The sequence below is a fragment of the Macrosteles quadrilineatus genome, unplaced genomic scaffold (assembly GCF_028750875.1).
Source record: "Macrosteles quadrilineatus isolate MER2022 unplaced genomic scaffold, UCM_ALF_1.0 Scaffold_8__2_contigs__length_117827958, whole genome shotgun sequence".
Taxonomy (NCBI): domain Eukaryota; kingdom Metazoa; phylum Arthropoda; class Insecta; order Hemiptera; family Cicadellidae; genus Macrosteles; species Macrosteles quadrilineatus.
The window spans coordinates 9661694-9685793 of NW_026542601.1; the positions used below are offsets into that span (position 1 = coordinate 9661694).

The 24100-nt window shown below is 35.5% G+C and overlaps 1 protein-coding gene across 3 annotated transcripts; it reads right to left on the bottom strand.

Annotated features, from left to right (window-relative positions):
- Positions 1 to 755: 755 nt before the first annotated feature.
- Positions 756 to 19478, bottom strand: LOC128999801 (serine/arginine-rich splicing factor 2). Of its 3 annotated transcripts, XR_008491322.1 has the most exons (5): positions 18486 to 18824; positions 6569 to 6709; positions 5114 to 5313; positions 4657 to 4709; positions 756 to 2496 (listed from the first exon to the last, which is right to left on the bottom strand). XR_008491322.1 is itself a non-coding variant. In XM_054426481.1 (4 exons), exons 1-3 carry the CDS (start codon positions 19319 to 19321, stop codon positions 5124 to 5126), a joined length of 513 nt encoding a protein of 170 aa, XP_054282456.1. In that variant the 5' UTR covers positions 19322 to 19478; the 3' UTR covers positions 4261 to 4709; positions 5114 to 5123. The 3 variants fall into 3 exon arrangements, 2 of the variants coding, with proteins under 2 accessions (XP_054282456.1, XP_054282455.1); XM_054426481.1 differs by lacking the exons at positions 756 to 2496; positions 18486 to 18824 and adding an exon at positions 19140 to 19478 and having other exon boundaries at positions 4261 to 4709; XM_054426480.1 differs by lacking the exon at positions 756 to 2496 and having other exon boundaries at positions 4261 to 4709; positions 18486 to 18823.
- Between the last annotated feature and the right edge of the window lie 4622 nt (positions 19479 to 24100).

A 24100-nucleotide genomic window follows, 5' to 3' on the forward strand; every position in this document is an offset into this window, starting at 1 on the left:
AAAAACAATTTTATCTTTGTCAGGCTTTGAAAGCAGAAAATTATGCCCCGTCTAATTTCAAATTTTTTAAACACATCATTCGTTAACTATTTTAGTACTGTCCAAATATAAAACAATTTTAAATAGAAGTAGGTATAATAGCAGACATTTTTCATTTGTCTCAAACCTGCGTCGTGTTGGCAGTATGTTTTTATCGGTTTTCTTTGTACACAATTTAAGTGTTTTTTTGTTTTGCGTGATTACTAGTGGACAATTTCACCATCATAGCAACACATGTACCAACCGTGTTTCTAGGAAACATTTAGACTTGGAGCTGATTTGTTGTTGGATTACATATCTTACATTTCATTTTAAACAGCTCAGTTTACCTTTATTAGTTTTACATACAACCCTCACAGTACATCACCATGTTATCAAGCATGTATGTATTGACGAGACACCAGTTAATATGTCAGTTACTTGTGTCAAAAAATTGATTTCATCATCCCTTTTATCAGTAGAGCTCAACTCATCTTAAATAGTATTTAAATGTGTACTGTTGTGATTAAATTTTAGGTGGTCAACTGTACTACTGTACAGCAAGAGTGAATAAATAGTAATTGGTATTAAGAGGCAATGACCAACAATATGGTCTGTCATTTGATTTTTATAATGACAATGAGTTTATTGTTCTTCAGTTCAGTTGGTATAGAAATGTTCCAAAGTTTAACTGATAATACTTTGTAGAGATAACAGGGGTCTTAAAATATGACAACTTTGTGACATACGGTAAACCTTTTATTAGTAAAATATAGCAGCAGCAACTACATGTCTCAATATCTTCTTCCACTTCCAGGTTTCCTCCGAATCCTCCAGAGCAGCTAATATCCTAAAATTATCTCAAAAAACCTCAACATGTTTGCTAACAAAAGCTTTAAAGTCATAATTGAATGAGTGTATGCTTAGGAGTTTATTTTGATTGAGATGAAAACATAGAAATCACAAAAAAATCTACCAGTTTGAATATTTTTCAATTAGTAAAAAATTATACTCTTCTTAGTATTTGGATTGTTTGCATTGCATTTGTTTATTTTTAAAAGAAAATTATATAGACACTACTTTTACCTTTTATGTGTTTTTTTTTTTTTTTTTTTTAAGAGAAAACTTATTGAAAACTGATTTCTATTTCGGTTTACACACACTTTTATGACTTATTTTTAGATCTTCACAGTTAAAACCAATTTATTTATAGGTTGTAGAAACTATGCTACAATACTTACCATTTTGAAACCTGGAACATTTTACAATACAACCAAATTCTTCAGCAATCATAAATTTTGATACTTCAATTCCAAATCAATTCCCACCTTCCCAATTTAGACCCACTAAAAATCCAGTAGTATTGATTTTTATTTTGTTATAAATGCAGTTTATCAGTGCTCAGTGCCTCATAGCTAATTGTGTTCTTATGGTGAATTTTAATTCGAAGACCACATATAAACACTCTTACATTAATGTACTTGAAAGCATTATTTTCTTTGCCGAATACATCGTTTTTACCATTCCCTTAAAACCTTTCTTAACCAAACTACATGTATTGTGAAGATGATTTTGGAATGATTAGAACAATTACAAGGGTGAGTGGACAGAAAAGAAGAAAAGTTGAGGAAAAGTCAAAACCAGAGATAAGATTTTACTTTGTTATTTGCCAAAATGAAGAAATACCTCCTGTACACACTTAATACACAACCATAGAAGCAGCCTTCAAGCATAATTTCCAACTACATAAAAAAATATTCTGAACAATGAGTTACTAAAGGATTATTGGTGAAAATAAGAATTTATTTGAATGATAAGCTTATAATCCAACGATAGCTGATAGTCAAGATCAAAGGCCTTCACCAACAAAACATTTTTTAAGACAAATCCTTGCTGGAAAACTAACTCTCACGATGCAAAGATGAGGTTTTATTAGGTAGGCCTAAAATATTACTCAGTCCTTTACTGGTCACAGATACATCATTGGTAGGACTCAGATAATAGAAAAATATTACAAACTGAAACAGTATGTCCTATGTATGTTACTTCCCACAGCAGAAAATATACAGGGTATTTTTTTGAATTATGATAAGACATGATCATTATTTTAGGCCTATAGATGAATGATACGTAGGAGGGATTTTAGATAAAAATCTTTAACTCAAAATATCTGCCCGTCTCACAACTAGTAAACAATAAGGCCATCTCCCTAAGCTCACAGATTCTCATCTCCATTTCAACTATGGAAGCGTACTAATACAGGGATTTAGAGTTAGTTGAATAATCACCTAATCACCCCTGATCACACACAACCCTCTGAGCACTGATAAACCACGCTTTCCCCGGTGGCGGCTGGGCAGCAAACGGCAACAACTGGTTACAGCATACGCCAACGGCTAACAGCAAAACGGCTACGGCTACAGCTCGGCACACCGGTACGGCTACACCCCCTGCCACCTCATCACACCCTCCTCCTGCCTGCCAGAAGATAAGAGCATTAGGCGGGTGACAATGGAGTACTCAACACTGAGGGAGTCCATGGCAAACCAAGCATAACTTCACATGCCATTCAAATGCAGTATTATATTAGAAAAGGCGTACAAGTCAAGAGATATTGGTATATAGATTTTTTGCTATGACTTTTTCTAAAGCAGTTGGTTGGTTTGACATGGACATACCCATTCACAAATGAAAATGCCAGCAGGGTGTCCAGAATCCCATCAAAATAATATTCAAGAACAATCCGGGTTTTCCAGGTTCAAAATTTCCTGGACAAAACTTACCGCTCAAAATACGAAAAATTTAAATTTTTTATGTGTGCTAGTACATTTAAAAACCTTTTGGCAAATACGGTGATGATTTCTCCCGATTTCAACCAAATCGGTGATCATATTTTTCAGTCAAGACAAAATTTGTGGGACACAATCACGGCAACATCTGGGATGATTTCTCAGGATCGCAGACACATCCACGATGATTTCCAGCGATCCTGACAACATCTGCGATGATTTCTCACTATGTCATGGACATGGACATCCATGATTATTACTTGCAATTGAGGCAACATGCGTTTGATTAATTCTGTCAATGACGGCAAAACATGCGATAATGTCTTTACGGGCGGAATCGGGTGAATCTTTCAGCTATTTAAATAATTTAAATTCCTGTTATTTTACAAAATTCACGGATATTTCCCGGTTGTCAAAATTTACATACGATTCCGGCTGGACACCCTGCTCAGTACATTTAGCTGCTAGGGGCCCTCACAATTAGTGTTTAAGATCAAACATAATACACAACAATACAATAGTATGATTGAGAAATGAACCAATAGTTTTTTTTTTCTTTCTACATCAATTAAGAAAGGCATTTCCATTTAATTATCTTGTAATAAATTAGATTGAATGAACTGTTGACCAAGAAAATATGTTTAATACGGATACCCAGTTAAATTAATAAATAAATCATAACCATACATACAACATATTTGCACACCTAAGGTAAATTAGGAGCTACTCTAACATGGTGTAAGCTAGGTTAAATGTACAATCAAGATTTTTTGATTTTCAAAATCAAAATTTTATTTAATTAAACTTAAAATCGCAAAATGTTCATTTACCAGTAGTGAACGAAATATAGCTTACTCATGTTCCACTTACTTGAGTCACTAATTTAATAATAGGTACGGTACCTTTATAATTTTGGTTATAGCCTTATATATAACTGTGTACGTGTTCTTATTCTCAAATTTTTCACAAATAAACACTTCATTCAGTAATGTCTATCATAAAAAATGTAATAGATTTATTCAAATATTTGGCGGATTGTTTGTAGTAGGCTAAGGCTAACATTAAATAAGTTAACACCAAGTCTATATGTTTCATCTGCAACTTATCCTATTAAATGCTCGCCATTTGATGTAATTCAAAATATTTATTCAGTACTTTTAAATTTATGAAACATAGAACTCACCCCTTAATTCACATGTAACTAAGATTTGATCGATTACATACCAACATCTAACAATCACAGTGAATTGTCAACAGTCCATATTTGTATTACTAAGTTATACGTATTCGTATTCTGTCTAAATAGAAATATTATTTTACACCTCAACACAAATTATACTTTACTTACAATAATGATATTCCTGGAAACACAAAATTACTGACAAAGCTTTAAACCTGAACCAAAATCTTTTGACAGAGACAGAAGAATCAGGGATAACATAAAATCACTGTGCAGAGAGAAACCCAGACTACTATATTTGTTTACAAGGTATATCTTCAATGGAATAACCTAATACTAACCTTACAAATGCAAGCTCTTATAGTTACACATATTTAATATCAAGAGAATCAAACACTGGTGAATTACATTGATTGTATTTTAATTAGATACAGACCTACATTTAACAGAAATTCCAAGCATTCATTTAAATTATTCACCATTCTCTGTAAAACCGCCAACTTTTTGGGAAGCAAACTGGATTCAGTATTTACAGACAAATAAATGAGTAAAAACAAAAACAATTGGTAGAAATAAAAGGGGCATTTTTAGCTCATTAGTAATTTTAAAAATGAAACCAACACAAATGAGTGAGGAAATGTATAAAATAACACTAACATTTTAATATACCTTTCACTAGAAGGTAATCAGTCCAAGAATCTCAACCACTGCGATTCCACCATCTGTAACCAAACATAAGAAAGTCCTTAGCACAAACAATTACTAATCCAATCTAGTATGAATATAGCTCTGCAATATTAAAGTAAAATATATTAAAATTCCTTTGGACATTTACTCGGAAAACTCCATAAGAGCAATACATTTAGTATATTTTAGGCCAATACTTTGATTTCCTAACCCATCACATAAGACTACCAGTAGGCCTATCTCAGATGTAGGCCTAAGAATTAGATTACAAGATGCATGTCAGTATCTGATCTGGAAGCAGTCCATTAATAAATTTATCTTTTTACCAAACAGGGAACTAAACTAAACTATTCCTTGAATGCTAAAATTTAAATCCAACAAGGTCTTCATATCTATCATAATAATAAAATTACCGAATAACAAATGTCAGTAAACTCACCAAGTTACTTTCACTTAGAGCGAGATCGGCTCTTGCTGTTGCTGCGAGACTTGCGGGACTTGCTGCGTGAGCGGGAGTGTCCCCGGGAGCTCTTGCTGTCCGAACGGCTGTGAGAGCGACTACGTGAGTAAGAGCGGCGTCGGCTGCGAGATCTAGTACGGCTGCGGGAACGAGAACGGCGTCTGGACCTTGAGCGGGATCTGCCATACAATAATTACATTTAAACACAGTAATAAAAAAAATAACCTTAAACACACAAAATTATAAACCCCAGAAATTTTGTCTATCAGTTGTTTACACATCTCAGACCGCCCTAGGTTATCCTCCCAACAATCAGTTTCTAACCCAATTGTAAGCAAGGTTATCATAATTGATGTTAGGCCTGAGGTCAGAAGTGAATATCATAAACAAGTTCCTTAGGCTAAATTCATTGTCTATCATATCTATATATTTTAATATAGGTATATAAATTATTAGGCTGAAAGTTAGTTTGTCTGTAAGGGTCTCAATCGCACATTAACTAGGTACTTCTCGAATTGGGCTGAAATTTGGCATGATGATACCTCATAACCATCATGAACATTTAGGCCTATCTAATCTCAAATTCATTTAGGTCTCCGGCCCAGTAGTTCTGGTGTTTCCCATGTTTTATCTTATGGGTGATGATAATTAGAATTTTAAAAATATTTTTAAGAAAACATAAGTAAACATAAATAAGTTGGGTTCTAAGATGTTGTAATAAAAAAATTGCATTTTCCTAAATAATGGCAGATATGTAGTGTACCGGTATCTAGTGTTATGAAAATGTGTAAAGAAATGTATTACCTAATTTGTAGTTACCGGATGTTCCTCTTAAGTGATATTTGGAATCATAAATAAGTGTAGGCCTATGTAGGCCAGTAAGACACCATCAAATGTAGGATGAGTTAAATGGTTTTAAGAATTTGTTATTCATACAAATATTTTGCAAATAGCCTAAGTAAATTAAGTGACTATATCAGTAAATGCAAGTTGGCATCTAAAAAAAAAAAAAAAAAAAATACTAGACCCTATGAGAAAAATAAAAAAAATACCCAAGTAGGTACTATATTAAATTACTAATTTTAAATGTTACCAAATTACAGTACGATACCTTTAAACCTTGATAAAATAACCAGGTAAACCTTGACTAATAATTTAAAAGATGCCTTGCATTTTTTTTTTTTTTTGTATTAATCATTTACAATCAGATGCACTACTTTTTCATCATTTATAGTCACTTGATAAGATTTATAATCATCGAAACATATTTTAATGATTTAATTGGTAGGCTAGTGGATCTTCTACAGTAGGCCTATGCCACTTACCAAACATGAATTCAATTCAGTATGTCCCACTCCATCAACTTGATCCCCTAACATTAGCCTATCTGTTTTGTTAAAATTAATGCCAATAATAAATTAAAAGTAAGATAACCTTCGGCTGCGTCTGCTGCCACGCCTGTATGGAGACGAAGGTCGGCCGTAGCGAGCCATCTGGACTCTCAACTCCCTCCCATCCAACAAGCGACCATCCATGGCGTCAAGCGCGTCTTCAGCATCACGCTTGTCATAAAATCTGCAACAACATCATTCTCTTAGTCAAGCAAGGTAAACTATATACGTGTATTAATAACTTGATTTCCTCTTAAGAGACTGAAAGAAAACAGTTGGGCCTACTTTTACGATTCACTGTGCGTTAGGCTGTTGATTGTTATTGACTTCTTAACCTAGCCTTAACTTTTGGTTTCCTGCAAGATCTCTAACTACCGTACCAATTAAATTTGCCCAAAAAACAGAGCAGGGTGTTTAGTTTGTTTCCATTTTCAAATTCAATACAGATTCCAGACTTTTCAAGACTACTTAGTTTTTTTAACAATTAGTGATGTGACAATACAAAATTGTAGGATATCGATTTTCGATAGGGCCTACCTGTAAAATCCATTCTCATTACCGATACCATTTTTTTTTAGTTTGAACAATGTTCTAAATAAATTTGTTAAACTACACCAACCCTGCCAATAGGTCAAAGTATTTTGGAGATAACGGGGTGTTTTTAAGATAGAGATCAAATTAATTTAATGCAGCAATAAAAAAGTTGGTACTTTGGTGGAAATTCCTAAAGGAGGAAATTCCTACCAACATATTTATGATAACCCAACCTAACTTAACGGCCGCAGCGCGCTGCAAAGTAGCCTATGTGGCCACCGTAAAGTACCAAAGGTTCTATCTAGCCTAGCCAATTTGGGTTTTTTAAAACCCTGCTTAACACATTGAATAGCCTAACTAAGTTTGCCAATGGTAAATGAGGATGTAACGAAAAAAAAAAAATAAAAAACCACATTTTATTATCTAGACCTAAATTAATTTAGAGGTAGGCCTAACTTAATAGAGTGATCATCTGCAGTTGCGTAGACATCATCCACTCCTGGGATCACTGCAATCTCCGGAATATCTTCCTCAGTCACAATAAAATCATCACACTGTGTTTGTGGTCACGGCAAAATCCTTAATATCAACAAAATCACCATCATCCACAACAGCGGTCACAGAAACGTTATCAACAACTCCCTTGCAACGTGTTGTATCACAAATACCTTCCATTGTCATGTGGACATTATCATCATCTTACACAAAAGCGTCTAAATTCAAATTACAGTAAACCCTCTCTTATCCGGATCTCCCATATCCGGACGCGATTTTGAAAAAATGCAAAAATTAAAAAACACTCTCTAGGGCGAATGTTTGTTGACCGAGCAGTCGCTGTTTGTAGGCCGGTTGGAAACGCTGGCGCGCCGGGAGGGTTGAGCGACGTGCAGTCTCGCGGGCAAGGTCACTGACTCACGAAACAAAAATAGAATCCCTCCCCCACCCCTCCTACCCACACCAACGCCCTACTCATGCGCGGCGACGACAATTCATCACTTGTGTCAGTTGTCAGTGCTGCTTTTTTTGTGCCTCAGTGACCTAGTCTTTGTTTGTACGGTTCGTTTTAGTTTCGGGAAGGAAGAGTGCTAGAGGCGAATAAGTTGTTATGGCCGAAAAAAGAAAAAAAATATTGTCATTACGATGGAGGACAAACTTAACGCGTTGAAACGTTTGCAAGCGGGCGAAAGTGCAAAAAAAAAAGCGAGTGAGATGGGAGTGGGGACTAGTACAGTGAGTGACTGGAAAAAATAGAAAAATGGTGTTCTAACCAGGCATCAAGTTCAGGAATAAAAAAGTGCAAAATGATGAAAACAGCCGTGAATGACAAAGTGAACGAAGCGTTATTTTTGTGGTTCACACAATGTACAGTAGACTCCCTCTTATCCGGACACCTTTTAACCGGACATCGGTTTAACCGGACTACACTCGGTGGAAATGAGATCTCTTTAACCGGACAATTTTTATCAGCACATTGGTTTAACCGGACTATATCGGCAGGAAGTGGGCAGTACTGAAACGACTGTTCTTGTGGGAAAGATTTGAGACCAGTGATCTCATGTCTAAATACGATGCTCTCCTAAATTTAAGTCGAATATCACGGTAAACAGTCTGTTTTAACGAGTTTTTGGGGACGTCGGTTTAACCGGAAAACCCGTTATCCGGACTGGCCTCAGTCCCGAGGAGTCCGGATAAGAGGGAGTCTACTGTAGATCAAAAGGACTGCCCGTGTCTGGACCCATTTTGCAGGAAAAGGCTCTCCAATTTAATAAGGAAATCGGAAGTGATCCCAATTCCAAAGCCAGTGAGGGGTGGTTGGAAAAGTGGAAGAATCAATATGGGGTCAGAAAGCTTCAATCATATAAGCGGAGAAAAGTTGTCAGCAAATGAAAACGCTGTGGGAGAGTTTAAAATGTTTTTACACAAGCTGCTTGACGAGGAAGGAATCAGCGGGGATCAGTTATACAACTGTGACGAAAGTGGTCTGAACTTTAAAATGCTACCTAGCTGCACTCTTGCTTCCAAGGAAAAAAATAGCGCTCCAGGTTATAAGAAGAAAAAGGAGAGGGTTACAATAATGGCCTGCAGCAACGTCACAGGAAACAATAAACTCAAACTCTGCATGATTGGAAAATCAAATAATTCAAGAGCGTTTAAAAACTTCAAAGATCAGTCGACATTACTGGTGTGGTACAGAGGACAAAAAAGCGCTTGGATGAATTCTGCGATCTTCAGAGAGTGGTTTAACAATCAGTTCGTCCCGTCTGTTGAAAAGTTTGCTGAAAAAAACAATTTGCCAAAGAAGGCTATTTTATTGCTTGACAACGCCCCTTCACACCCGTCTACAGATGAACTAACAAGTGGAGAAATAAAATGCGTGTTTTTGCCGCCGAACGTAACCTCTTTGTGCCAGCCAATGGATCAGGGGGTCCTTGAAACACTTAAACGTTTGTATCGATGTAAGCTACTGACGATCATTATTGAGGGCATGGATGTGGGAAAGAGTGTTTCTGAGTGCCTTAAAGACACTGACATGCTAGATGTTGCCTTGTGGATTTCTAGCGCTTGGGAAGAGCTCAAACCGATAACGTTGGTTAAATCGTGGAAAAAGCTTTTAGACCACAAAGTAGACCAAGGTTATAACAAAGAAGTAGGAAAAGAAACAGAAAACTGCAATGACAAAACAGGTGAAGAAATCGTTCAACTTTTTAGAAACGTTCCTGGTTGTGACAACACAGTGACACAGTGACAGTGACGCAGTGAGTGAGTGGATGAAGGAAGACGAAATCCAGGAGTTTACTGACAATGACATCATAGACTTAGTTAACGCAGACCCCGCTCCTGACGACGACGAAGAAGAAGAAGTCCAGAAAACAACCATGACGCATAGTGAGGCTTTCCAGGCCATCGAACAGCTGATCGAGTATGTCGAGAAACAAGAGGAAGCAACGGGAGCCGATCTTCTGCTTTTTCGTAGGTGGAGAGACATTACGTCAAAGAAGCGTGTTAATCGAGCCAAACAAGCCACAATAACATCGTTTTTGTCCAAAACTTAAGTGTGAGTACAAAGTAACAGCTGTTCTCGTGGATTAATTTTATTTTACTCTGTATACAGCTCTGCATTTTTGTTCATTACAGTAGGCCTACTTGTCTTTTTCTTAGTTCCATTTAATTTTTTCACTGTACCGTTACTATTACGTAATATTTTTTGAGTTTTGATGTTATATTAAAGTGTTTTTCTTAGTTTTATTTCATTTCTTTCACTGTACTGTACTGTATTACGTAATATTTTTTGAGTTTTGATGTTGTATTAAAGTGTTATTATAACCAAAATACCGTTGTTTTATTTAATAAACAAACGTTTCCGTATTTAAGGCTAACTAAAATTGAGTACCGTAGTTGTTGTACAGCTGTTTTCTCATCTAAAACAATGTTTCTCTCATATCCGGATTTTTTGTTATCCGGATCGGCCGGCGCCACATTAGTCCGGATATGAGAGGGTTTACTGTACCTTCTCCAGGATTCATTGTCGTCGTTAATTATGTCAACACATTCAAAGCTCTAAATAATTTTTTTTAATTTGGCTTTGATTTAAAATATGATGGTCATTTTTTGCGAAAAAAACCGATATCGGCAACAAATACTTTTTACAAAAAAGTCATGTTGGTAGGCCAACTCAATTTTTGCGGGATTTTACGACGAATTCAACGGTGCATCAATCATTACGATCCTACAACTAATACTGTAACCTCGCAAAAGCCCACAGAATTTAAGGTTAGGTTTTAGTTAACCAAATAACCTAAACTAACCTAACCTAACATTTTGTGGTTAGGTTTGGTTAGTTTAGGTTTTTAGGTTAACTAAAACCTAACCTAACATTTCGCGGGCTTTTTGGAGGTTATTAGCCTAGTTGTTGGAGCGTAATAGAAAATGCACCTTTAAATTCATCATGAAATTCCACACAATTTGAGTAGCCTAAGTTAGCCTACTCACAACTTGACTTCAGGGCAAAAAAGTGGGCTTTTGCGAGGTTTCTTAGTTGTCGTAAATATAGGACGTAAACTTAAGTGCAACCTTAGTCATGGAATTCCGCACAATTACTTAGAGTACCCGAAACATGGATTTTGGGCTATAAAATTGTTTTTTTCCGCTTTTCGAGAAAAACGGTAACTTACTTTCCCGCAAAAAATATACTATCATTTTTGGAATCAGCGCTAAAAAACAAAGTTTAAAAATAGAAACTTATTTTTCAGGGCATTGACTGGAGGTCGACATAGCCTAATTACCTTGTCGTCTCCTGTAGAAATCATCAACCTCTCCCACAATCTCTGCAATAACATGAACATCTCTCACAGTTATGTCCAGGACATTAACTTAACATCGTCTCCCACAACGGCGGCTAAATTAGATTCTGATTATCTCCTGCGGCTGTGTAGACATCATCATCGACCCTCATGGTCACAGAAACGTCATCGTCGTCTTGCGCAATCACGGCAAATTTATTAAAACTTTTGCTACAATTTTTTAACAGTGTTGACATTAATGTCATCACACTATCGCACCAAAATTCTGATTATCTTATGCAGTCGTGTAAGTTAGACTTAACTTAAGTTAGGTTAAGTTATTATGGACTCCCAAGTCCGTCATCATCTTCTTGCACATATACAGAAAAATCTTAAACATCTCACATGGTCGAGTAACTTAGATAGTAAGTTAATAACGTTGTATTCTGCGATTGCGGCAACAATCTTATCAAGTTATAGCTTATCCCGTGGCCACGAAACTTAAACATCTTTGTTAAGTTAAGTTTAATCAATTTCACTTCAATATTTAGGTATCTGTTGTCAACAACCGAATTAAAATATTGATCGATATTAGCTAATTTTTTATTTAGTAGTTTTTGACAACAGATACGGAAGTGTACCGGTACCCCAACATTTAGATAACTTATTAACACGTTCGCTTCAAGAATCCCATTGGCAATACGGTTGGAAATGCGACACAGCCTCGGCGCGCCAATGAATCAGCGAACGCAATAGCATTAAAATATTTCAGTCTTGACAGCGGCAAAACAGCGGTGGTGATGGTCCTGTGTTACCACGAGAGTGGACGTAAGTTAGTTAGTACACTGAAAAACTCATAGGAGGTAGCAGCACTGCCTGGATCTGTAGCCCAAGTGTCTTTGTACTTAATGTGGCTCAGAGAAAATCCCTGAAAACAGGACAAAAAGTGTTGCCAGACAGGATTTTACGGGAAATTTTACTAAGTTACCAACCTACACCAAATGTAAGTATAGAACCAGCATAACATGCTGAAATAGTTTAGTTGATCCCCGATAAATGCCGAGGTCACAGTAGACAAACTTGTACAACACTGCACCGTGACTCCGACTGGAGTCGTAGGCCTACGCACGCTGTCGGAGTTGTCAGCAGCGAACGTGTTAAGTTAGTTAAGCCAAACACATAGATATTATAGACTACCACATAGGCCTAACCTAGAGCAGGCTTGAAGTGAAAAAGGCTGCTTAACTTTACGTCCTACACTCATTCGAGTTAAACTTATCGATCGATAGGGTAGTGATGGGCGATATGGACGCGTATCGTATCGCCATATTGAATCGGGCGTCTGTATCGCGATATGCGAATCGTATCGTCAAAAATATCGAAAAACGATACGTATCGTATCGTTTTCCCCCTCCCCTACCTAACCTAGAAACGGCAAATTTATATAAGTACCTGGGGACCAAGCTTTGCTCGGGGAAAATCATTAGTTTACTCTAAAGAAAACAGTCTTAGTATTGCAGATACATTAATCCATTTCCACACTCCACACTGCTCACCTTTACTACTTCCTTCACAACTCCCTACGTCTTGGACCTGTTTCCCTATCCTTCCGATAGCATTTTAGGATTGCAGATACATTAATGTAATTGCCACAGACAGTTCCCACCACGGCCGCCTTTAACTCCAGGCCGCGGCCTGTAGTTAAAGGCGGCCGTGGTTCCCACACTCTGCACTAGTGTTAGTGGAAATGGACTGGACTGGGATGGGACTGTTACATTATCAAGTAAAAACCTAAAATACAGACGTCAAAAACTCCTATTTCAAAGGGTCTGACTTAGGGGAGGTACAAATGAGGCATTTAGTTCAAAATTCCTCCGTGAACAGCGCTGTAGTAGAGAGCACTTTGGCAATGAAGGCAGAGGTGCCCATCCCCCCCAAACCCAGAGGCGCAATCCCCCCCCCCCAAGCCAAAGGAGTAGTCCCCCCCCAATTTATGCTGCCGTCTATTTAAACCTACCCTCCCCTCACCAATTTATCTGACAATTTTCCCTTTACCTCATAAAACAAGCATTTAAAGTATTTAGTAAACTTGAGGTACGAAAAACAAACTTGCTGACAATCAAAATTAAATGTTTAATATGAAACGTCATATACATTAATATAAATCTAACTAATGGACGAATTAGAAGTTTTTCCATTTACAATTCAGAATCTGTATTGTCAGCTAATATATGTGTGCTCAGTATTGCAATAGACAACGTCTTCAAAAAACGTACAACAATATAGGCCTCCTCGGTGAATTACTCTACTCTAACACAGTACTGTAACTGTACAATATATTAGGTGGCGTTAATTTTTAGAGGGCTTAAGAATTCAAACAGCTTTAAGTGCATTAATAATACTTTGGCAAAAAGTATATTGTTTCAAAATTATAGGCAGAGTCACGAAATAAGACAGACTTGTTGCTCGCCACTCCCAGGCTGCCTTCTACAAAAATCACCGGGCAAAACACCCACAATATCTCTTAATAATTACCACCAGTACAAAAGGTTTTTGTGACGAAGTAATCTTATAATTCATTTTGATTGCCTTTTATGACTAATAATGGTAGAAACGCATCTTGTCAGACAATCCGTTTGTACACAAAACACGAAACGATAACAGATAGGCCTATCAATTCACGCGTGTATATTGCCGCGGGCAGGACTGGAAGTAAACTGAATCAGGTAATGACGGAAAGACGTGGTCTCTGGATTGATGTTTGTGTTATCAAAAGCTGAAATTGGACTAATTATAGTGACGCAGGAGAGTGTTGAAAATATAATGGGATTCATAATTGATTTTTCCATTCAAAATTATTTACAATAATAACCAATTTATATGGTCTCGACATTCTACATTACTGCAGAAAAAGAAATTTATTAAATAGGCTACTTTGAGGAGTTTGAAATATACTTAAAACTATTGACAGCACAAAATTTTTTAGTGAAAACACTGAATCCCATTATATTTTCAATACTCTTCTCAGTCACTACAATAGTCCAATATCAGCTGTTGAAAACGCAGACGACAATCCAGAGACCACGTCGGTCCGTCTTTAACCTGAACCTGATTTAGTTTACTTTACTTACATCCAGTCCTGCCGACGGCAATGTACGAATTGACAGGCCTATCTGTAATAGTTTCGTGTTTTGTATTAAATGTTTGTCGTATTCTGACGACACCTCCAGTAGTGGATCTTTTTTAAATCCTGACGATGGTGGAGTTAAAGAATCACCAAAACATATGTAGCAAGTAAAATTCGACACTGGCATATTAAGGATTGTCTGGCAAGGTCCGTTTTTACCATTCTTAGAAGCTATCTTAATTACGAACGGCAAAATGTTGTTGGTGGTGATAGTGAGCTACTTAGAAACACTTTTTCGGGCTGCTTATACAAAATTATACATTCATTATTGACAGCTAGCAAAAAAATATCCCCCCCAAAAATCTCAAAATAAGTCCCCCCCCCCAAAAAAATTCCTGTGGCGCAAACGCGCCACAGTACCCCCCCTCTGGGCACCCCTGAATGAAGGTTTACTAATCGCAAAAATAGTTCTGCTCATAAAATAAAATTATAAATGCCTCAAATTCAATTTTACTATTTTTTAATTATAAAATTAAACTATCATAACCTAACCGAACTAACCAAACTTGCTGATAAAGAAATAATATAACAAGAGTTTAGTAGTCGGAAAAATAATTCTGTTTATTAAATAAAACTAGAAATTGCTCAATTAAAATTTTATAATGACTTAATTTTAATAACTGTAATAACCAAACCAAACCAACCAAACTTGCTGATAATAAAAAAAATCTTGGACAAAAAGTTAATGCTACCAGCGGGATTCGAACCCGGGACCTACAGAACATGAGCCCGGCACGCTAACCATTAGACCACCGAGGCCCGATGGCCATCGAAAGTTTTGTTACGGTAATGGCGTTCCCTCAGCTAATAAGAAACCCTCAGCTGTCATCGTAGCCTCTTCTATACCTCCCCTGAGTAAATACCTATTTCAAACTACACATCCACAGAGTACAGATTTTGCAGTTTGCTCGGCCTGCGGGGGCCATTGAGATATAAGCGGGGGCATGCGCAAAAAAAACCTAAAAATATCGTTTTGACATGAATCGTATCGCTCTATGTGCCGATATAAATACAAATATCGTTTTAGGCGATACGATACGTATCGTTTTCAAATATCGTATCGAAATATCGTATCGTCCCTCGTGTATAGCGATATTCCGATACGATACGGTACGTATCGCACATCACTACGATAGGGTAAACTTCCATATCTGTTGGCACAAACAACCGAATGAGTAATATAAATTATTTGATTGTTTAATTCGATATATCGTTTGGTTAGTTAGGCTAGGTTAACCAAGCCTAACTAACCAAACAATATATCGAATAATCAATAGGTATATTTGATCGATATTTTCATTCGGTTGTTTGTGCCAACAGATAAGTTATGGAAGTGTGCCCGATCGATATATCGATACCTAGCCTAATTCGATATCAGTTAGGGGCTATCATTTGATTAACCCTAGCAGTGGCCAATGTTAGAAGTGGGGAATGGCCAACCCATTTTGGCGATTTTGCAGACCATTTTTTGAAAATTCGTAAAAATTCAACCGTACAAGTAAACCTAACCAACCTCATATTCATTTTGTTCGGAAAGAACAGGAGAATCTAGAAATAGTAATATCATAATGATTTAGACAGTGTATTTTATCGGTTAAGTGAAAAAAATAAAAAAATTTGAATTTTTTTTTTGAAATTTCAAAAGCGGCCTCTGCATTTTTTTTCTACAGATTTTTTTATGGGAAATTCATTATATACATTTTGTAGACAATCTAATTCCCTAAATAGAAATATATAACATGTAAGGAAAATATTTTTTTTTATAAGTTTTTGGGGCGAAATATAATGACAAACGGAGAACCGAAAAAATTGAAAACCGTACAGTGTTAGTTTATGTTGTAAAAAGTTCTATAATATATGTGTATACTAATAATGATATATACATGTTTGTAAAGCTAATGAAGTAAGGAATCAAAAAAAGTCATAAAGTTTATGGTAAAAATAATTTTTTACCTATAAACATACGTATATAAAATAATGTTTTTATATTTTAGCGATTTCTCGAGAAAAAAAATTCACAGTACTTAGTATACAACTTTTGTACCAAATTTTTTTACTTCAAACCAACATAATAATCTTGTAGTGTATTCAATTACCTACATAAAAATGTATAACATATTAGAAATATTTTTTTTGTAGGTACGTAATAGGGACATAATAATACAATAACCGCAAAACCGCAAATAAGTGTAAACTATAGCCTACAGTGTTTGCTTGTGTTGTGAAACATTATGTAGGCTGATGATATGTAGCCTACATATTTGTAAAGCCAATGAAGTAAGGAATCCAAAAAAGTCATAAGTATGATGGTAAAAAGTTATTTTCACCTTGATTATGTATCAATTTGAGAACGTTTTGAATTTTTTGCGCATTTCGAGAAAATGGAGTATACAGTATTTAGTAGCCTATATAATTTTTTACCAAATTTTTTACACCCAAACCAATATAAACATGTTGTAGTGTATTCATTTACCTTTATAAAAATGTATAACACCTTGGGTAAATCATTATAAGCACCTCTGAATGTCAGAATTTTCATTTTTGGACATGATGCTAACAAAATACAGTAGTAGGCCTATTTAGTATAGGCTATAACTTTTTTACAAAATTTTTTACCCCCAAACCATTATAAACATGTTGTAGTGTAGGCCTATTCATTTACCTTTATAAAAATGTATAACACCTTGGGTATATCATTATATAGGTACAACAATCTCTGAATGTCAGAATCGTCATTTTAGGACATGATGCTAACAAAATACAACCTTTTATGAACACTATTCCACACAATTCAGTAATATTTATGCATGAAGATAACTGTTACACACACACAACACTTCACTTACACTAACACTACGAAATAATAACATATTTCGTAATAAATCGCGGATAAAACTATTGCAAAAACACAAACAAACAATGGCAATACAAGACAGCTGATAGACTGTAGCAGTAATGACTCACTTCCGTCGTCTACATGCGAGCATACAGAAATGAAATAACCCTGAGTGCAGGGCTGCCACTCTCTGAATCTAAATTTCTTCCTCTTCAAAATGATATACTATATGACTAGTAATAATAACTTTCACTGTATATAATTCGTATTTTCCATACTGTCACCAGACGACTGTTGGCCATTTGTTAGAAATTTCGAAAACAGCTGTTTTCATAAAATTGTACCGATTGTGCAATCAATATTTAGTTATACCACAATGAAGATAAAATCAATGGCTATCCAGTAGTATCACCCGCAACATCCCAAGACGAAAATTACGCGAGCAGGGTAATGCCAAACAAGACGTGTTTCGCCAGTTTCCCAAGTGTCGGCTGCAAAAGTCGTACCGCGCCAAAATTTCATTTGATTTCTAATCGTCGTGACATTGTTATATACCTGCTACAGGGTTTGTTTATGTAATCAAATGAAAGTTCAGAATGTGATCTTTCGAATGGTATATATATTATTCTAATCTGAGTTGATTGTAAGTGTTTTTTTACCGTTAAAAAAATTTCGGCCCATACCGTAACCAGACGACTTTGGCCATTCTAAGCATCAACGTCATACCGTAACCAGACGACGGTTGGCCACTGCTAGGGTTAATTAACTTAGGTAGGTATACACTTAACCTAACCAAACGATATAACGAATGAAACAATCGATAAATCGATATTTAGTGTAGGACGTAAAGTGCAGCAGTGAAAAATACTAAGTTAGGCCTAAGCCTAGTTACCGATTATGAAATATTAAATGATGAGGAATTAACATAAGCCTATGCCCGTCCAATCGTCTATTGGGCTAAACGAGAACGAGAGGTCCTGGCCTAGGCTATGGCAAAAATCAGCCTAGGCACGTCATCTGCTAGGCCTAAATTACTAGGCCTATAGCCTAACTGAACTTATGTAACTTAGATAACTTATAGGCTAGGCTACCAAAAAGTTGGTTATTATTACATCACCCTCACCTAACGAATGCGAATCCTCTGCTTTCCCTGGTAAATCTGTCTCTAGGAATGTATATGTCGCCGACCTCTCCACATCTCTCAAAAACGCGGCGCAGATCGTCCGGCGTTGTTCGATAAGTAAGATTATCCACCTTAAGGGAAACCATGCCCTCAATACGAGGAGGAGGTCTACCATAACTCATTTTTACTCAGGCAGCTGTCACAAATAAAACTGTTGGGTTAAAATTTGAATTGCGTAACCAAAAGATTCACGAAAAACAACGCTGCACGAAACAAGATGGCATCACGGCATCAAGAACAACGAGAACGAGAGAGAACACGAACGAGATCGGCGGCACAGTGAAGCAGAAACGGAACTGAAAGTGCATCATGGGATGGAAATGTTATTACGCTTGGGTCAAAGTAGCAACTTAACACTGTAAAATTAAAAGTATATTCACTCTTTCTTGTTGCATTTAATGTATATCACTTATAAACATTTTTAATATGGTGCAAGTCACAAATAAAGGTTGTTTTAGTTACATGGTAAGCCATCAAATGCGGAATGGTAGAATTACAAATCAAGCTAGCTCCCACATGAAACGATATTCTCAAAACATGGCTGAAAATGAAAACTTAAATTAAATAAATCATACAGGGTTAACTCAAACTCACCTAACAAAAGCGAAGCCTCGGCTTTCCCTGGAAAATCTGTCTTTCGGAATGTATACATCACCGACACTACCAAATTTACTGAAAACTCTTCTCAAATCATCTGATGTAGTTCTGTAGGTCAAATTTCCAACTTTGAGTGATACCATTCCATCGATTCTGGGCGGAGGCCTGCCATAACTCATCTTGAAGGATTGTTAATAGACACTTAAATATGAAATTTTCACTTCACTCAAACACATCAGAACATAAATTTGCGTAAAAGAACTTCAGAATCTATCTATAGCCGAGTGCGTGCGATGATGAGCCCGTGTTACTTCAAGATCTTGGCGGTAGAGCTTATGACGACATAAAATCGGGTCGGGAGGGGGGACACTTTGATAACGTGGCGGCAAATTCAAACGGAATAAGGGGTGTGAATATAACTACCGTTCCAGAAAAACCAAGCAAACCATTGATATTATTATTGAAATATAATGTACTATTAATGTTCATATAATTACTTATTACCTATTGTACCATGCAATATTATTGTAAATAGCCTAATATTATTAAAGTATCAATAGAGGGCCAATATCGATAGGTCACAAATTCTACATTCAGATTATATCAGACCAATCAAGTATTATCTTGTTACTCCTTGAAACAACAAGAAAATACCTAGTTATCGACCTTTGTACTTTTTCTTAAACATTCCATTAATAACCTCCAAAATTCTATAAAATGAATATAGTGAGTAAGCCTATAAACAACAATTAATTGATGTAAAATGCCAAAGTAATTATAACAGATTTAGGTTAATTTATTTTAAGTTACCTGCTTTAATATTCTAACAAAACTAATTTAGTTCTAGGAAACTATTTTATCAGTTAATTTTTAATATAGGCTACTCATGTTCAGTTGTTCAATGGTTCCTTTAAATTGTATCACAATCTTAATCATCATATGTATTGGCGTCAGCCATTGAAATGATAAATAAATGGTATAAATGCTATTAAAAATTTAAATATATGCATATGGGTTTTAACCATTTTAATAAAGTACTTTAATAGGTGGCTTTCAGTCACACCCTTATACAGTATTGAAGAATTCTTTGCATGTGGTATTAGCCTAGTATCTTAAACACTTTGGTTTATTTTATCTGTGATTTTAGCTTATGTAAATTTCCAACTTGTAAAACTTTCATTGCTTGCCTGTTTTATTTATTCAAGTATGCCACCTACTGTGATTTAACTTATTTTATACTTAATTACTATTTACTAGTGTGTATATTATTGAGTAAGCCTGTCTGTATTATTTATAATTTATCTTATAGGTACTTATTTATCGTGCATGTAAACCTTGATGTAGCTTTTTGATTGCATGTATCTCTCTGATTACCTTGCTCATTTATTGACATGAACTATTGCATTTTTGTATAATGTTTAATGATCAAATAAATCTATACATCTATCTATCTATGGTGGAAGGAAAAAACACAGGTGTGCTTCCGTCACATGCTGACGTCACCCAGATTGCAAACAAAAAATCACCTGATTGTATTGCCATATAAGTATATATTTGTTTTGATTTGATTGTTATCTATAGCCTATCATTAAAAGAATTTGTTGGATTTTTGTGTGCAGCAAATCGACCCCTAAATATTAGTTTCTATAGGCAATTTGGAGCTCTTATCTTCTAGATTTGCCTTTTGCGGGCTTGGATGATATATATTGTGAAAGCCTTTCTAAAATTTCAAGAGTTTGTGCTGAATTCTGGGGTTGTCAATCATCTGAACTGTTTCAAGTTTACATTTTTTTGCATCAAAACAGATGGCCATAATACAATTTTGTTTACATCCATAAGAAAATGGGGTTATCTGTATTTGGTGATTTGTGTATGGCTGATAGTTTCAGTTAATTCAAGTAAAATATTGTAATGCTAATTGTATACTATAAAAATTAAAGTATTTTACGCCAAGTAATTACGATAAAATGTAGAGAAGAAAATGACTCACGATTCACGTTTAATTTGGTGTTGTGGCAAAGTTTTGTGTTTTCATAGTATGTTTTAGGGAATTTGAGTAAAATATTGTAACGTTATTTGTCTAAAATGTAAAGAGATTTTGAGTTTTCATAGCTTATGTTTCATTAGCATTAGCCTAGTAATTTTACTAAGATGCCTTGAATAGGCGCACACAATGAAAATAATAGGACACGCAATGCAAATATAGGGATATTATGAGAAATAATCGTGTTCACCCTTATCTACTATACAGGGTGAATTTTAAATGAGTTCCCCCCCTACTTTTTTCTACATTTCTTAAGATATCAACTTCGGACCACGTCAGATCATTGTAGTGTAGTAAGTACTTCATTTTGACTGAATAAAAATTTTTGGCCGCCATCTTGGATCCGCCATATTGGATACAAAATTGTTTTTTCAAATGTAAAGGCAGGGTTGTGACCCATTTTTTCAAACTAGAATTTTACGCTGATTACAATGCCGCAATTAGTTTGAAAAAATCTTGATCCGTTCTAAAGTTATGAGGACTTTTTATAACTTTATTTTTAGCCCATTTTAACATTGTGCATTTACAAACTAAGACCATAATCTCAAAATAGTGCTAGATAAAGATAAGTATACACCACCATTCATTGTCGACCTATTATCACTTGATTATGACGGATTTATTTTTTTCGGCCGCCATCTTGGATATGCCATTTTGAGATGTGATAAATTAATTTAAATATGAAGGTGGTGTAGTGACCTATCATTTCAGACTACTTTTTTATGCTAAATTTAAAGCCGCAATCCGTTTTGCATTTGCATATTTGTTTTTTGAAATATTGGAAATTTAAGTAAGATAATTTTAATATTTCATCAAGAAAGCCTGAGAAACAAAAACGGATTGCGGCACTGAGTTCAGCATAAAAAAGTAGTTCAAAATGATGGGTCACAACACCACCTTCATATTTAAATTAATTTATCACATCTCAAAATGGCAGATCCAAGATGGCGGCCGAAAAAAATTAATCCGTCATAACCAAGTGATAATAGGTTGACAATGAATGGTGGTGTATACTTATCTTTATCTAGCACTATTTTGAGATTATGGTCTTAGTTTGTAAATGCACAATGTTAAAATGGGCTAAAAACAAAGTTATAAAAAGTCCTCATAACTTTAGAACGGATCAAGATTTTTTTAAACTAATTGCCGCATTGTAATCAGCGTAAAATTTTAGTTTGAAACAATGGGTCACAACCCTACCTTTACAGTTGAAAAAACAATTTTGTATCCAATATGGCGGATCCAAGATGGCGGCCAAAAATTTTTATTCAGTCAAAATGGAGTACTTACTGCACTACAATGATCTGACATGGTCCGAAGTTGATATCTTAAGAAATGTAGAAAAAAGTAGGGGGGGAACTCATTTAAAATTCACCCTGTATATCAAATATATGACGGATTTTGAAGTCACAAAGTGAAGCAGGCTGCTAATTGTTTTTATTATATTTTTTTCTAAATGGTGAAATGGTGTTTGCAATCTGGGGTGACGTCAGCATATGACGGGAATAGCATCACATCACACATATGTTTTTTTCCTTCCACAATGATTAACATGTAGGCTAATGTGTAAAATATAAAACTCATATTTTTATTTAGTTTAGAATACTGTAGTCAGTTATATATTTATTTTATCTTAATCTCGTAAATTTAATCTTTTGTGGGTCAACTTCTTGTAAGCACAGTTCTGCAGAAAACCTATGATGGTATTATCGGATGAAATTAGTTCTACTGCGTATTGTCTTCAAGGAACATAATATCGATTGACTGTATTTGAATATGAAAATTATCATTCATAGAGTATTTTTAAGTAGAATCGGGAAAAAGCCCCCCTCACCTACATTGGACTCCAGAAGTATTCAATTTAAACATGCATTTCATAAAAAAAATGCAATTGAGATTTTTTAAACACAGTTCTAGACGTTAACAATGGTTTTAAAAAGTCACCAAACAGCATTTAAAACAATTAAGGTCTTACGCTCCTTTCACACTATTTGGTTTTTGCCGTACGGTTAAAAAACTGCACAGGTAAATTTTGTTAGTAGTGTAAAGAAGAGCATGGCCGATTTCACACTATTCAGTTACAGCGACGGCAGAAAACTGTGCCGTCTTGCAGTCGTCCACTCCCACAGTGCCACTGAACCGGACAGTTGTCGTGCCATGTCCGTGAGTCAGTGGCGCATATATTTAAATGCAAGCTTTCACTGCACGGTTTTTAACAATCAGTAGATCCAGCTGTTTGAAAAATTATCCTACTAATATCATAGATATGCCAATATTATAAGTGAGAAAGTTTAGACGTATGGACGTTTGTGACAAGTTAACTCAAAAAATACTAAACCGACAGGGTTGAAATTTGGTATGATGATAGCTCAGTAGCTCACATTCCCTATTAACATCATATTCTTATCTCAAAAATCCTTTCGGGCTATGCCCCAGTGGCTATGGAGTTTCCCATGTTAACCTTATGGGTATTCATATTTAAAAGAAATTATAGAATTTTGTCAGCTGTTTCAACTGCTCAAGCTCAAGTTGGTTCTATAATATTAAATATCTAGCATTAAAAAGTTAAGGTTTACAGTTTGACCAAAGTTTCTGTGCACACGACCAGATCTGGTTTGGTCCAGGCGAGGGGTTTGGCGGGGGTACTTTTGTGAAAACGTTTGTGTCTTCCTACTCACTCAACCCTAACCCCCAGCACTACCAATAGCCGGTACCTGTATGTTTTACCCTTTAACAGACCCTTAAGAACCAGGTTGGACCTTATGCACCATCAAGTAAAATCACTTTCAAAATGTTTAATACTGGATACCATTGAATAAAAAAATACACAACTAATTAATTATTAATTATTGAAGAGATATCAGAATTTTAATAGCAACATGTTATAATAGGCAAAAATAAAACAGTCTATACA

Excerpts from the sequence above, each read along its gene's own strand:
- LOC128999801 (XM_054426481.1), bottom strand. The coding sequence starts at position 19,321 with ATGAGTTATGGCAGGCCTCCGCCCAGAATCGATGGAATGGTATCACTC. Across the intron at positions 6,710-19,139 it reads CGAGGCTTCGCTTTTGTTAG|ATTTTATGACAAGCGTGATG; the intron begins GTGAGTTTGAGT and ends ATGTTGTTGCAG. Across the intron at positions 5,314-6,568 it reads GGCAGCAGACGCAGCCGAAG|ATCCCGCTCAAGGTCCAGAC; the intron begins GTTATCTTACTT and ends ATTGTATGGCAG.